Source organism: Hyperolius riggenbachi, chromosome 7, assembly GCF_040937935.1.
Source record: "Hyperolius riggenbachi isolate aHypRig1 chromosome 7, aHypRig1.pri, whole genome shotgun sequence".
Classification (NCBI taxonomy): Eukaryota; Metazoa; Chordata; class Amphibia; order Anura; family Hyperoliidae; genus Hyperolius; species Hyperolius riggenbachi.
Genome location: NC_090652.1, coordinates 260,989,698 through 261,004,619, shown reverse-complemented (window position 1 = coordinate 261,004,619; position 14,922 = coordinate 260,989,698). Strand labels below are relative to the sequence as shown.

Sequence of the window (14,922 nt, the reverse complement as noted above, 5' to 3'; positions counted from 1 at the left end):
GAAACATTTGCAAGCCTCTAAGTAAATTGGCTGTTAAAGGGCTAATCAATTCTTTCAGATTGTTCCAGGTGCCTTTTTCAATCTGTACCAGTGCCTCCAGACCTATGCCAACTGCTCGTTAGTGATAAGAAAAGGCTACATGCCTGATCACTATTAGTATGCATGCACCACCAAAGGCACTGGCAGCTTACTCAAACTCAACTTCCACCATCACCCTCTCCTACAGCAGAACGCTGTCGGTACTACAATAAATTGGGGAAAGAATGTCCGAAACTATCAAAAATATTTTGGATGAACATTATGTGTTTATTGTCTTTAGGACCTGAATACCTTAGGATCACCATTATTAAGAGGCAGCCACTGGGCTTTGGAGATTGTCTTCTCATTCTGTTGGTCATGTATTATTCATTAGTGTTCCGGTTGGACCTGATGTGTTAGTAATATCTCATTGTGTGCAATATACAATATGATTCATAGTTATAAACCATACTGATTGTTGATGTCTGAGTTTTGCTATTAGACCATCTGAGAGTTTTTAGGTATGCTTCTAAACCCAATGAGAGTCAAATTAGCTCTGTAAGAATACCTGGTGTGGAGAAGAGAACTTGTTTTCATAGGTCAGACGATTTCCTTCAATGGAGAAACGGAAGCCTTTTCTTTTGATGCTTGTTTCAGATTCCGACTTTGAAAACTTCTCATCATCCCCTTTCTCATCATCTTCTCCAAGCTCCTTCTGTCTCCTTTTCTTCTTCCGGTTTCTTCTATCTTTGGCACTTTTGGAACTTAGCTTGGAAGCCTCTGAAGAGCTTTCAGAGAGGGGCCCAAAACCACCATCCTCACTGTACTCTCTGGATAAATTAAGTGCTGCTACAGCTGCCGCCTGGAAAGTGTCACAGCAAGAAGTTAGGGTCACACATAAGGATTATTTAAAACTTTGGGACTTTTTCCAGAGTCATTACTATGTACAAACAGTAAGTCTCAACTATTTCCTATGCAGTGACACTGGCCCAGTAACTCTATAGTGGCTACAATCAAACCTTTGATTACAACTTCTTCATCTTTATCTGGTTTGTTATCTTTATCTGATTGTTTAAAATTGCATGAAAGCAGGCATAATTTGTTAAAGTAGGCCCGAGTTCTTTCAAAGAACACACCGAAAAGTGTTAATTGTAAGTAGAAATGCTGTACAAATCAGCTGCACTGAGCTGTGTTTGTTTATTTAGCTAAAGTTGGGTGTAACAAGTGTGCAATCAGTAAGCATGACTCACAGCGCCTCAGCACTGGCAGTGCTGGATGTGCAGGAAAAGACAGATGCTTAAACCCTTTCTTTGCTCCCTGAAAAGTATCTCCAGTAAATTTTCAGGGCTTTTCGGGATTTCTGTGCGTTGTAACAAATATTTTTTTTTCTTGATTGTTTTAATACTTCATCTTTTAGAGCAGAGAGGAACTTCTGAGCTCAGACCCACTTTACGTGCTCCTTTCATATAGACACAGTGGCCCATATGCAATTCACTTTTTCTCCTGAGTTTTCTCATAGGTATATTTTTACAACTTGTCATGAAATGCCCTTTAAGTCACCAGCAAGCAAGAAAATACTCAAAATAAATTTGATAGTACTTTTTCACCAACTTTGGGGTATTTTTTTCAATTGTAAAATGCTGAAAAGTGTACTTAACAGAGAAGCTAAAAGTTATATCCTAGTAGATAACTCAGGTTAATGGCCAATGGCTCATATGCTATTTACTTTTTCACCTAAGTTTTCTTCTAGGTGATCATTTTTCATCTTCTCTTCAAAATAACTTTTTAGCATTTCACAATTACAAAAGTATCAAAAGTAGTCGAAAATGTACTATCAACTTGATTTTTTTGTATGTTCTTGCTTGCTGGGGGATTAAAATGTATTGATGGCAATGGGTCATATGCAAATCACTTTTTCTCCTGAGTTTTCACCAAGGTAATATTTACCCACTTAAATTGTTTTTAAACCACCTGCAAAAAATAAAATATTCTAAATAATTTTGCTTGTATATTTTCAACTACTTTTTGGTACTTTTTCAATTGCAAAGTGCTGAAAAGCTATTTTAAAGAGAAGATGAAAAATTATCTACTAGGGAAAAACTCGGGAGAAAAAGTGAATGGCATCTGGGCCAAGGTGTGAAAATATCAACTTGGAGAAAACTAATGAGAAAAAGTGAATTGCATTTGGTCCGTGGCCCTTATTCAATTCACTTTTTCTCCAAAGTTTTCTTCTAGGTGATATTTTTGCACCTTATTATTAAAATGAGTTTATGACCACCAGCAAGCAAGCTAATTACAGTAATTTAGACAGTACTTTTTTACATACTTTTTTATTTGTGAAATTGCTAAAAAGTTATTGTAAACAGAAGAAGAAAAATTATTCCTTAGGAAAAAAACTACTGCGCAGGCACTGAACGCTGCCAGGGACAGAAGCGCTACAGGGAGGCGTGTCTGGTCACGCATGCTTGACAAAGCGCAGCTCGGCCGGGCTTTCAGGCTGTATTGCGGGTGACAGGAGCCACCCGGGGAGACAATAAGGGACTGAGTAATCTCAAGGGGGCTCAAGGAAGCCCCAAGTAGGTATGGAACCTGAGGTGTCTTTCATCTCAAGTTCGCTCTAACCACTTGAGGACCAGAGGTTTATACCCCACCCCCCAGTGACCAGGCGATTTTGTACAGTTCAGCCCTTCACAACTGTAACGGTATATTACTCGGTCATACAACTTAGCACCCAAATAAATTTTACCTCCTTTTCTTATAATAGAGCTTTCTTTTGGTGTTATTTGATTGCTGCTGCAATTTTTTATTTATTTATTAAAAATGATTTATAAAACCCTGTTTCTTGTATTCCGCCCCCCCCACCCCAATCAGCCCTTCACTATGTCACATACACAACACTACACATACATAGGCATATGACTATGATAGGGATTAGATTGTGAGCAATTGTGAAGGACAGTTAAGTGACAAGGCTGTCCTTTGTACAGCGCTGCGCTAGATCGTAGCACTGTACACATATTTTTTAGCATTTTACATGTAAATAGCAGTCAGGCTGATCGTGGTGGCCCCCTGTGTTTCCTTCAGGGACGAGGAACGAGAGAGCCACTCTGCGGCCGCCATCGTGCGTTCGGCGGTCACAGAGAGGTTAAGAGAAAAAATGAACTAAATAAGGGCAAGTGTCTTGTTAGAAAACAGAGAACTAAAGAAAGTCTCTTAAAGCCTCAAAGAGGAGGGATGGAAGGGGAAAGCATTCTTTCACAATACTTCAACTCAAATATGATGAGCATAATTTACCAAACTGCCATATACTATAAAATGGAGAAAACTGTCAGGAAGATAAATCACACAATCTAAATACAACAAAAAATAAATCATGTGGTGCCTTGTATCCCACCAAAATAAGCAATCATCTGGGTGTTCGGCCATTACTTATGAGAAACATGTAGAGATTGAAATAGTAGAAATAACATTTTTCTTCTTAAACAATCAATAAAAAGGACCATAGAGTGACCCAATCAACACCACACAATAACACGGAACATAAACATCTAAACTAAACAACAGCAGTCACATCTCAGCTGTGACAATCATAAAGAACACTGTAAAACTGCAAAGACTAGCAAGAACCAAATGAGAAGGTAAGCAGACCAAGGGTGGCATTAACAGAGCAATTTTTAGCAAAGTATCTTATTTTTGATAAGATCTTTCAGATTGAAAGAATAGATAGGAGTTATCCACACCCTTAAAGGACCTACCTTACGATCAAATCTTAACCAGTTGCTATGGTATCTATGAAAAAAATATGCCACACCAATCAACCATTTAATTAAGAAAACTTTCAATAAAGCAATCATTCAGGATCAATTTAGACCACCAGTTTCAGTGTTTTAATACAATATGATCTAAATAATCTGATTGAAAATACGATCGTTCACTAACAATAGTACTGTTAATGAGCACCTTTGGTGACCACGCGAAACAAATGGCCTGTTGGAAAGTACTGTTTGGTCTACAGCTGCCAGCTCCAAGACGTTCACTGGACATGTCCTTACGAGTTTCGTGATCAACTGCCAACTCCCTCAGTGGACAAATAAGCAGGTAAGACAATGTTAGGCATTACATGAAGTCCCATACTATTCCAGTCAGTCAGTATGAGATGTGCTGTGTATGGGGAGGGTATCTAGGTTGAGCCCAATGGGCCCAATAGAACCTTATTTGAATACCTGGTCTTACCTGAGCATCCTCTTGTTGCTTTTTGAGTTGCTCCAACATTTGCTGGAATTCGGCTTCTTTCTGCTCCGCTTCTTCCAGGGTCGCTTGGTTCTGCTCTTCGTAGGCCATGGCCACCACAGCCAGGATCAGATTGACCAGATAGAAAGAGCCGAGGAAGATCACCAGCACAAAGAAGATCATGTAGGTCTTACCAGCCGCTCGCAGGGTCTGCAGCAACAAGCATAAATGACAGTGTAAGACATTGTGAGCCGACCTTAAAGCACATTTCTAATTCCATAAGGCAAAAAATACTTATCAAATCGTTTCTACATATTTCAAGTATTTTAACAAACTACATTTCTTTTTTATCTGGAAAAAAAGATATACAGTGGAGGAAATAATTATTTGACCCCTCACTGATTTTGTAAGTTTGTCCAATGACAAAGAAATGAAAAGTCTTAGAACAGTATCATTTCAATGGTAGGTTTATTTTAACAGTGGCAGATAGCACATCAAAAGGAAAATCAAAAAAATAACCTTAAATAAAAGATAGCAACTGATTTGCATTTCATTGAGTGAAATAAGTTTTTGAACCCTCTAACAATAAAAGACTTAATACTTAGTGGAAAAACCCTTGTTTGCAAGCACAGAGGTCAAACGTTTCTTGTAATTGATGACCAAGTTTGCACACATTTTAGGAGGAATGTTGGTCCACTCCTCTTTGCAGATCATCTCTAAATCCCTAAGGTTTCGAGGCTGTCTCTGTGCAACTCTGAGCTTGAGCTCCCTCCATAGGTTTTCTATTGGATTAAGGTCCGGAGACTGACTAGGCCACTCCATGACCTTAATATGCTTCTTCTTGAGCCACTCCTTTGTTGCCTTTGCTGTATGTTTTGGGTCATTGTCGTGCTGGAACACCCATCCACGACCCCCCTCTGAATAACGACCCATTTTCAGTTTCCTGGCAGAGGGAAGGAGGTTGTCGTTCAGGATTTCACGATACATGGCTCCGTCCATTTTCCCGTTAATGCGATTAAGTTGTCCTGTGCCCTTAGCAGAAAAACACCCCCAAAGCAAAATGTTTCCACCCCCATGCTTGACGGTGGGGACGGTGTTTTGGGGGTCATAGGCAGCATTTTTCTTCCTCCAAACACAGCGAGTTGAGTTAATGCCTAAGAGCTCTATTTTGGTCTCATCAGACCACAGCACCTTCTCCCAGTCACTCTCAGAATCATTCAGGTGTTCATTGGCAAACTTCAGACGGGCCTGCACATGTGCCTTCTTGAGCAGGGGGACCTTGCAAGCCCTGCAGGATTTTAATCCATTGCGGTGTAATGTGTTTCCAATGGTTTTCTCGGTGACTGTGGTCCGTGCTAATTTGAGGTCATTCACTAACTCCTCCCGTGTAGTTCTAGGATGCTTTTTCACCTTTCTCAGAACTATTGACACCCCACGAGGTGAGATCTTGCGTGGAGCCCCAGAGCGATGTCGATTGATGGTGATTTTGTGCTCCTTCCATTTTCGAACAATCGCACCAACAGTTGTCACCTTCTCTCCCAGCTTCTTGCTAATGGTTTTGTAGCCCATTCCAGCCTTGTGCAGGTCTACAATTTTGTCTCTGACATCCTTAGACAGCTCTTTGGTCTTTCCCATGTTGGAGAGTTTGGAGTCTGCTTGATTAATTGATTCTGTGGACAGGTGTCTTTTATACAGGTGACTAGTTAAGACAGGTGTCCTTAATGAGGGTGACTAATTGAGTAGAAGTGTCTAACCACTCTGTGGGAGCCAGAACTCTTAATGGTTGGTAGGGGTTCAAAAACTTATTTCACTCAATGAAATGCAAATCAGTTGCTATCTTTTATTTAAGGTTATTTTTTCGATTTTCCTTTTGATGGGCTATCTGCCACTGTTAAAATAAACCTACCATTGAAATGATACTGTTCTGAGACTTTTCATTTCTTTGTCATTGGACAAACTTACAAAATCAGTGAGGGGTCAAATAATTATTTCCTCCACTGTATATATAATGGCCCATATGCAATGAACTTTTTCTTCTGAGTTTTCACCTAGGAGAAAATGTTTTTATCTTCTCTTTAAAGAGACCCTGTAACAAAAAAAAGTTCCCCTGGGGGGTACTCACCTCAGGAGGGGGAAGCCTGAGGGTCCCAATGAGGCTTCCCCCTCCCCTGTAGCTGCAGGCAGTCCAGCGCTGGCTCCCCCGGAGTGTCCCGGAATCCTCCCTCAACAAGCCTGACAAGCACTGATAAGCGCTGATTTATTTACCTTTCCTGGCTCCAGCGGGGGCGTTGCTGCAGCTTTCTGCACGGAGACAGGCGAAAATATCTCATCTTTGTCGGGTCTGGTCTACTGCGCAGGAGACTTGCGCCTGCGCAGTAGAGCGGCCCGACAGCGGTCAGAGACGATAGTGCACCTGCACTGTAGCCGGGAAGGTAAATATTTACATCCTCGCTGTTCGGGGAGCTTGATCTCCGCCGCCGTGGGACTGAGGAGGACAGGGGAAGCCTCAATAGGATCTGAAGGCTTCCCGCCACCACAGATGAGTACCCCCGAGGGGAGGTTTTTCTCAGTACAGGTTTTCTTTAAAATAACTTTTCAACACTTTGCAATTGAAAAAGTATCACAATGTAGGTGGAAAAGTACTGTCAAAATTGTTTTTAGCATTTTTTTTTGCTTGCCAGGAGTTTAAAAGGCATTTTATTGATAAGGTGTAAAAATATCACCTAGGAGACAACTCAGGAGAAAAAGGTAATTGCATATGGAGCACAGGGGGCGGGCCATATGCAATTCACTTTTTCTCCTGAGTTTTCTCCTAGGTGATATTTTCACAACTTGTGATTGCTGTTGTTTATGTTAGATGATTATGTTCCATGTTATTGTTTGGTGCTGATGGGGTCACTATATGGTCCTTTTTATTGCTTGTTTGAACTTTTGGGTACTTTTTCAATTGAAAAATGCTGGAAAGTTAGTTAAAATAGAAGGTGAAAATGATCTCCTAGGAGATAACTCAGGTGAAAAAGTAAATTGCATGTGGGCCAGGGTGTCACTGTTTAAGTGATGGGGCATAGATCAAAGAGATGGGGCATAGATCAAAGTTTTCCCATGGGGGCCCCATTATTTGTTTTGCATCACTGCAATGCCAATGTAGAGAAAAGGCCCAGACACACAGACAGATGTATATGTTAAAGAGACTCTGTAACAATAATTTTCAGCTTTATTTCTTCTATCCTATAAGTTCCTATACCTGTTCTAATGTGGTCTGGATTACTGCAGCCTTTTCAAGTTGCACTGTCTCTGTAATATATCTAATCTTCTTTTCTTTGTCAAGCTTTGTTGACCCAGATAGGAATGCACTGCCTCTGCTGTGATAGTGAGAAGTTATGCATGCCCCCTCCACACACCCTGCAGGCTCTATGTGTGTGCTTTGTTTATCCCTCACAGACAGGTCTCTGCTCTCAATTTCAGTTTGTCTGAAGGGGGAGGGAGCTGCTCATGCTTATAAACTATTAGAATTCCTTACTGGAGTGCAGAAAATTCACTATGTAGTAAAAACTTGTAGTATACTGTAACATGATATATATATATATATATATATATATATATATATATATATATATATATATATACACATTCATCAATTCCTGGTTAGCGGCCATGTTTTTTGTTTGTAAACACTGCCTAAAACTGGCGATTAAAAGCCAGGATCACGGCTGGGAGCGGCGGAAATGGCAAAGAGGGATCCAGGAGATCACAGTGACTCGATTGGTATGTTTTTTATTGTACAAATCGGACAGTACAAATTCTCTTTAAGGTCAGAACCTGAAGTCTGGCCACTTCGGGTTCTGGCTGGTCAAAACTAAAAGTGGCTGTCTCACTGAAGCCAATGTAAAAAAATGTATTGGATTCCTGGTGGCTCCTCCGCTTTGGCTCCTCCCCCGCCACCTTCCTATTTAGCTCCGTCAGTCAGGAACACACGAGTGCACCCAGATTAGTTTGTCACTGTAGGAAAGCAGAGATTCGTGCCGTTCGTTCCTGCAGAGCAGATGCTGGCAGAAGCAATGTCTGCAACATTTTCGCTCTGCTTCCCTGCTGCGACAAATGACTCTAGGGGCCATGCATGTGTCCCTGGCTGCCAGAGCTAAATAGGAGGGGGGCAGGGGGAGGAGCCAGAGCAGAGGAGCTGCCAGGAATTCAATTTGTTTCTGCCATTGGCTGCAGTAAGACGGCCACCAGGAATCCAATTCATTTCTGACATTGGCCGCAGTAAGACAGCCACTTTTAGTTTTGACCGGCCAGACCCTGAAGTGGCCAGACTTCGGGTTCTGGCTGTAACATGTACACAAAAGGTGGAAGCCAGACATACAAAGCACTGTCAAACTACTATCGTCCTATCTGGTGAACAATCCCTGTACAGACATGAAAACTCAGGTCCTATGGAGAGGGGAGAGAAAGCGAAACAGGTGGTCTGTTGCAGGAAATACACCTCAATTCCTGCTCCCTCACCAAAAAAGGCAGCCAAGGTGGCTTCAGATAAAAGAAAAGATAAAAATGTTCCAAACACACCCATGACCCTCCAGGATCAGCAGGACAAGACAACTGGTATTCCAGTATTTAAAATAACAAAATCCATATCCTTCTTAGTTTAGGTTCACTTTAACAATAGGGTTGATTAACAAAAACTGGTCTTAATGTGGGCTACGATATATACTAATTAGTTTTTTCCGCGTTGATGTGAGGTAGCATTATGTACATGCATTGCAGTATATGATATAGTACGCAAGAGGTCCGTTACTAGGTTACGGACCCACGCTCCGCTCTCTGATAGGAGCAGGTAGTGCGCTTCCTTATTTACATCCCTGTGATGAATGAGCGGGTTATTCCCGCTCGCGTCACAAGTTGCCGGGTAGAAGGGGAGTGGGCGGCATGGCGCCGCCTTCTCCTCTACGTGGTGCGGCAGGTTCCCCATGTGGTCCGCTGGGGGCGTAGCCTATGGGCACGGACTTCCGCGCAACAGCCCGGCAATGTGAAGCAGTCCTGCTCCTTCAGAGATAGGCGTTATGCTGGAGGGGAGGGATACCATTTCAAACATCCCTATCAGGTAGGCAGCAACATAGTTCTCTATCAGGTCCACTAGGTAGGACCTGTTCCTATTGGTTGTCGTTTGTATGTGCAAACCAGATTGGCTGCCTTGAACACATGTTGTGAGTATATAAAGCTGATTATACACTGTTTATTCTGTCATGCACAGTCTAGCTTGAGAAAGAGGCTGCGTGCCTTGAAACGTCGCATATTGGCTGTTAGCATGTTTTCTACTTATTAAAAGAGCATTAATACAACTGATGGTGCCGGCTTCATCCTTCTATCCACTGCTCAGATTCTGGAGTGTTGCCAGAAACGCCGTGGCACATCAAGCTTGATCTTTCAGAGGAGTGCTCCACCACCCACCAATACAGTATTTAAAATAACAAAATCCATATCCTTCTTAGTTTAGGTTCACTTTAACAATAGGGTTGATTAACAAAACTATCTAACCTTTCTTATTACCCCTGATTTATCTCACTACTCACAGTATCTCGGCTTATCTGTTTATGTAATAATTTATCTCTTCTTATTTATTTATCTATCTCATGAACTAGCCCACCAACGTTAAGGTGAAAAATGAAAAAAATGAAAGTAAAGTGAGATAAGATAATTAAAGAGAGAAACTCTATGGGCCTGATTCAATTAACTTTTTTTCTCCTGAGTTTTCTCTAGGTGATATTTGTTACCTTGTTCAAAAATGCCTGTTAAATCCCCAGTAAGCAAGAAAATACTAAATTAATTTTGATAGAACTTTTTTAACTACTTTTTCAATTGCAGAATGATGAAAAGTTATTTTAAAGAGAAGATAAAAAAAAAATATCTCCGAGGAGATAACTCAGGAGAAAAGGTGAATTGCATATGAGCCTAAGGCCCATATGCAATTAACTGTTTCTCCTGATTTATCTTCTAGAAGATAATTTTCATCTTCTGTTTAAAGCCAATGTTTCCCAATTACTGAAAAAAAAGCCAGCTACTTACCTAAGGAGAGGGAAGGCTCTGTGTCCTAATGAGCCTCCCCTCTCCTCTCCCAGTGCCCTCGTCACAGCGGCAGCTCCCCCGTTTTAATCCCCTGCCACGGGGACTTCGGAAGTCTTCTTGAGCCAAGTCCTCCCAAAGACAGGCGGCTCCATACTGCGAATGCGCGATGATGCGATAGAAGGCGCTCTCGCATGCGCAGTTTGGAGCGGTCCATCTTCGAGAGCACTCGGATTCCCTAAGACTGCTGAAGCCTCCCTTCGGTGGCGGAAGTAGCAGTATTTGACCAATTTAGTCAAATACTGCTTGGGGAGCCAGCGATGGAACGGGCACCGGGAGAGGAGAGGGGAGGCTCATTAGGACTCTGAGCCTTCCCTCTCCTTAGGTAAGTAGCTGGCTTTTCTTTTAGGGAATCGGTACCCATTCTCTTTAAAATAACTTTAAATCATTTTACAATTGAAAAAGTGCCTAAAAGTTGATGAAAAAGTACTGTCCAAATTATTTTGAGTATTTTCTTGCTTGCTGGTGGTTTAACACACATTTTATGGCAAGATGTGAAAATCTCACGTAGGTGAAAAGTCAGGAGAAAAAGTGAATTGCATGTGGGCCTATGAGTCAACCCCATAGTATCAATACCGATTAAATGAATGCCCTGAGTAACTTTTGTCTCACAAAATCTCTCAAAATGGTTCATCATCATCCAGTATACCCATTGTAAAATCTCAGTTACCAGTCCAATACTCACCAGTTGGTACAAGTTTTCCCAGTAATCTTGAGTCATCAGTCGAAAGAGTGATAAGAAAGCCCAGCTGAATGTATCAAAGCTTGTGTAACCATAGTTGGGGTTTCTCCCGATCTTTATGCACTTATATCCTTCTGGGCACTGACTGAATAAGACAAGCACAGGAAACATAATTAACTTTGAGTTCAGCAAATTTTATACATCGTCACAGGCAAAAAGCTGGTGCATGCTTATCTACTTGTGTAAGCAGTGGTCATGTTACCGTGCTGCCCTCAAGCCAGATAATAGGTTGTAAAATAAATGGGAATGAATTTAACTTAAAACAGTGAGTTTTACTTCCGTTCCAACTAGAGGAAAGAGAAAATGGACTGGATGTAGTTCTAAGCATTTGCGGAATTGCATGTTATTTAAGAATCTTTGCTCAGGGTCTAGGACTGCAGTGTTTTATAAATAATCGGAGGCCAGAAGAACCATTTTTTTGTACAGATGCATCACTAGTCTGCAGGCTAGCGATACATCTGTTGCTATAGAAGGGGGGAGGAAGGACAACAAGCAGCGAGTGGCAGAGCGGATTCTCACAGGTAGGAGAGAACAATGTGATCATTGCTTGTTTAGCGTTGGGCTTTGCTAGAGATCCGGCATGCCATATCTTAAGCAGATGTAAGGTGGCTGCTGTACTCATGCTGGTTTCTTTCACAATTCTTGCTCTAGGCAGTCTTTATCATCTAGTTTGTTTGAGGTCAAACGAGCGTGTGTACATAGTACTTAGCTTTAGCCCCCAAAAAAGAACTGGTTCCCAATGCAGGAGAGACTGAGGGCTGGCTTGTTATAAGCTCAGGTGGTCCCAAGCAGGAAGGTTGTCGAGTGGGGGAGACACTACAGGAATGTGAGGGACATCTCACATCCATGAGCAGAAGAAACAGCTGAACAGGAACCTAGTTTTGGATAAGAGGGTTCCAGAGTGCTGTTAAGGCCAAGATAACCTTTGGAAGAGTTGGCTGAGAAGATATGGTGATGTTCTAGCTACAATGACAGTGGAGTGAGTGACTTATTATGAACTGAGATCATTTCCTATGTTCTAATAAACATGATTATAAAAAAAAAATGACTTACCCTGAATCTGATGAGTTGCCACACAGCAAAAAATCCTTCTGACCTTCCAGCCTGTATAAGTTTGCTGTATGGATAAAAACATTTTATTATCACTCAGTGTACATACTAAATACACTGAATGCTTTCAAATAGCAAGCTATCTAAGCATTGTTTAAGACTTACAAACATTAAAAGGTAGCATAAAGCGTAGCTGAACTGGCATGTGCCATGATGAGATAAATGTGAATACATACAGTACTAGTCCTACTAAGAAATTGTCTGAGGTTGCTTTCAATGTATTATTATTATTATTAGCATTGCTTTTATCTATTCAAGTGAGGGAGTCTAACAACAGTTAAAACTGTCTTACCTTTATTGTCAACATATTCCCCCCAGTCAAAGTCAGGGAGGGTTTGGTTGAAAAATGTGCCGTTGTTCCCTGTGGAATTGTAGTAAGTTGTGATGTTCATTCCAAAATTACTATTCAGAGGAGGCCACAGTAAGCATTTATTCCGCAGGTGTCCCATGAATAGCTGAAGTCCTATTAGTGCAAAAACACTCAGACAAAACACTGTGAGGATCATCACATCCGAAAGCTTCTTAACCGATTGGATCAGAGCTCCCACAATGGTCTTTAGTCCTGGAATCAGAAGCACAGGATGGAATTTGTTCCAAACGCAACAAAGCAGAACGAGAGAAAAATAATTATATTTATCGCATGTTGATGAAGTATTGGCATGCAGAAGCTGAGACACACACGGTAACGGCGACACAAAGCAGTTTATACAATGGACAGCCGAAAGCTGGTGGAAACAGTGAAATGAGTGGAAGAGACGTGGACAATTTGGCGACTTTTTCTGTGAATCATATGGTGACCACACCATAAAAAATGGCTGCTGGAACATTATCATTTGGATGGGTCATCTCCACACAACTGTAACCAGCAACAGGTTACAAGGTTCTAGTTGGCAATTGTTTCTCTTCTAAGGTCTCATATCACGTTGTATTGCAGTAAAGTAAAACAGAACACAAAGTGAAAGCTGCTCCTGATGTGTCCGTATATAAAATGTATAGCACTCACAAAGAGCTGTAGGATATAAAGTGCACAATGCGTAGCTTGACAAAAACAACAGCTAGTTGTGGCGCAACTGGAACAATTAATGGTGAGCTAACCAGGGCAGATTGGCACAAATCTGACCAAACTGGGCCAATTCAAACAGGCCTGATATCAGATTCTCACAATCTAGACTTTTTCCACCTGATTTGAGTATTATGCTTTTGGCATGCTAAAGTGATGTGAATGTTTGGAGCCTAGCTCTCAAGACAGTAAGTAATATTCATACTATCATGGACAGCTTAGTGAGTTGCACCATTGAAGCAGTTATTTTGGATGTGACGGATGTGTTAGAGTTAGTGTAGGGATATAGGTAAAACTTAAGAGAAAGTGTTGAGTTGGGTTAAAATTAACTATAGAGATTGTTTAAAAAGAGTAAAGAGTACAGACCAAAAAACAAATGTTAGAGTTACTGTTAGGATTTCATGCAATGTAAAAGCTTAGTTCAGAGATGAGATATCCCAGCATTGTTGTATACTGTTGATAATTGTTTTAAGCATGCAATGTATATCATCAAATAGCCTCGGAAGCTTAAATACATTAGCTTAAATAAATGAGCAACAATTCCCAGCAGTGCCAGGATATATATTTTAAACCTCTGAACTAATTATAACTAACAATTTTCATTACAGTGTTTCCAAAAGTACTCTATATGCTCTTTAGTCAAGGGAATGCCAGTTGTATGAGACAAACTACCACTTGCTCCATGTTGCAGTGCTGACTCACTAATGCTACCTTTAAAAGATATAAGGTTAGGCTTTAGGTTTGCAGTGAGTGAAGGGCTAAATCTGGTGTTACACAAAGAGTTGGTCGGGGTTGGGGGGAGGGGGGTTAAGTTAGGGTTAGGACACAAAAGTCAGAGGGGAGGAACCAACATATTGGTCCTAAACATGAATTTAGTTCTCTGATGTCGTGGGGCAAGATTCTAGACAGTGTTGGGCAACTGAAGCTCAAATTGACGGCAAACTAAAGGCTTTACTAAGTAACAGGTTAACAAAGTCTATATTACACTTTGTTGTGAATGTAGTACACTTGGTTGTGAATGCTATACAGTATGTGCTTTACCACAGTGGAACAACTTACATTTTATGCATAGTTTTCATGTCTACTTTACACATATTTGCACTACTCTAGTAAAAGTTATCTAAGGGAAAAGTAAAGTTCTTATCTCTTTTGGAAAGAAGCATCTTTTCCAAAAAGATGTCACATGCAACTAACATGCATTTATAAGCCACAATCTACTCCTAAATTTCGAGACTGAATCAGGACTTTCATTGGCCAGGGTGAGCAAATGGATTGTTAGGTTCTTAAAAGCAATGATTTGTCATTGACACGTAGCTTGGCAAGTTTGAACAGTTAAAGGGCATGGAGGCCAATAACGAAACAAAATAATACAAATTGAAAACCGAATTTGCTTTGGTGGGCAAAAAAACAGAATCTTAAAATGCAAATTACACAAACTGAAGATAGCAGATTCTCATGCAAGAAAGTGTTCAGAACTCGAAAAAACTAAACTCAAAACTTAAATAAAGAAAAGCTAATGCTAGAAAAAAAAAGCTGGGAATCTCCCGGATTTCTCCGGTCTTGCTCGTGATTCCTGCTTTTTTCTGATTATTCAGCAGCATGAGTGGCAAACATCAAGGCTCTATGCTCAAAAGACGTGGCTTGT

The 14,922-nt window shown here is 40.9% G+C and overlaps 1 protein-coding gene across 5 annotated transcripts in view; it reads right to left on the bottom strand.

The window, feature by feature from the left end:
* LOC137524995 (sodium channel protein type 2 subunit alpha-like) overlaps positions 1-14,922 on the bottom strand; it is a 351,655-nt gene that overhangs the window by 138,355 nt on the left and 198,378 nt on the right. For all 5 annotated transcript variants that reach the window (XM_068245607.1, XM_068245605.1, XM_068245608.1 and 2 more), the window contains 5 exons: positions 12,510-12,779; positions 12,161-12,224; positions 11,051-11,192; positions 4,252-4,458; positions 587-880 (listed from right to left, as the gene is read on the bottom strand). In XM_068245607.1, the coding sequence (XP_068101708.1) occupies positions 587-880; positions 4,252-4,458; positions 11,051-11,192; positions 12,161-12,224; positions 12,510-12,779 (977 nt within the window). The remainder of the gene's footprint in view (positions 1-586; positions 881-4,251; positions 4,459-11,050; positions 11,193-12,160; positions 12,225-12,509; positions 12,780-14,922) is intronic.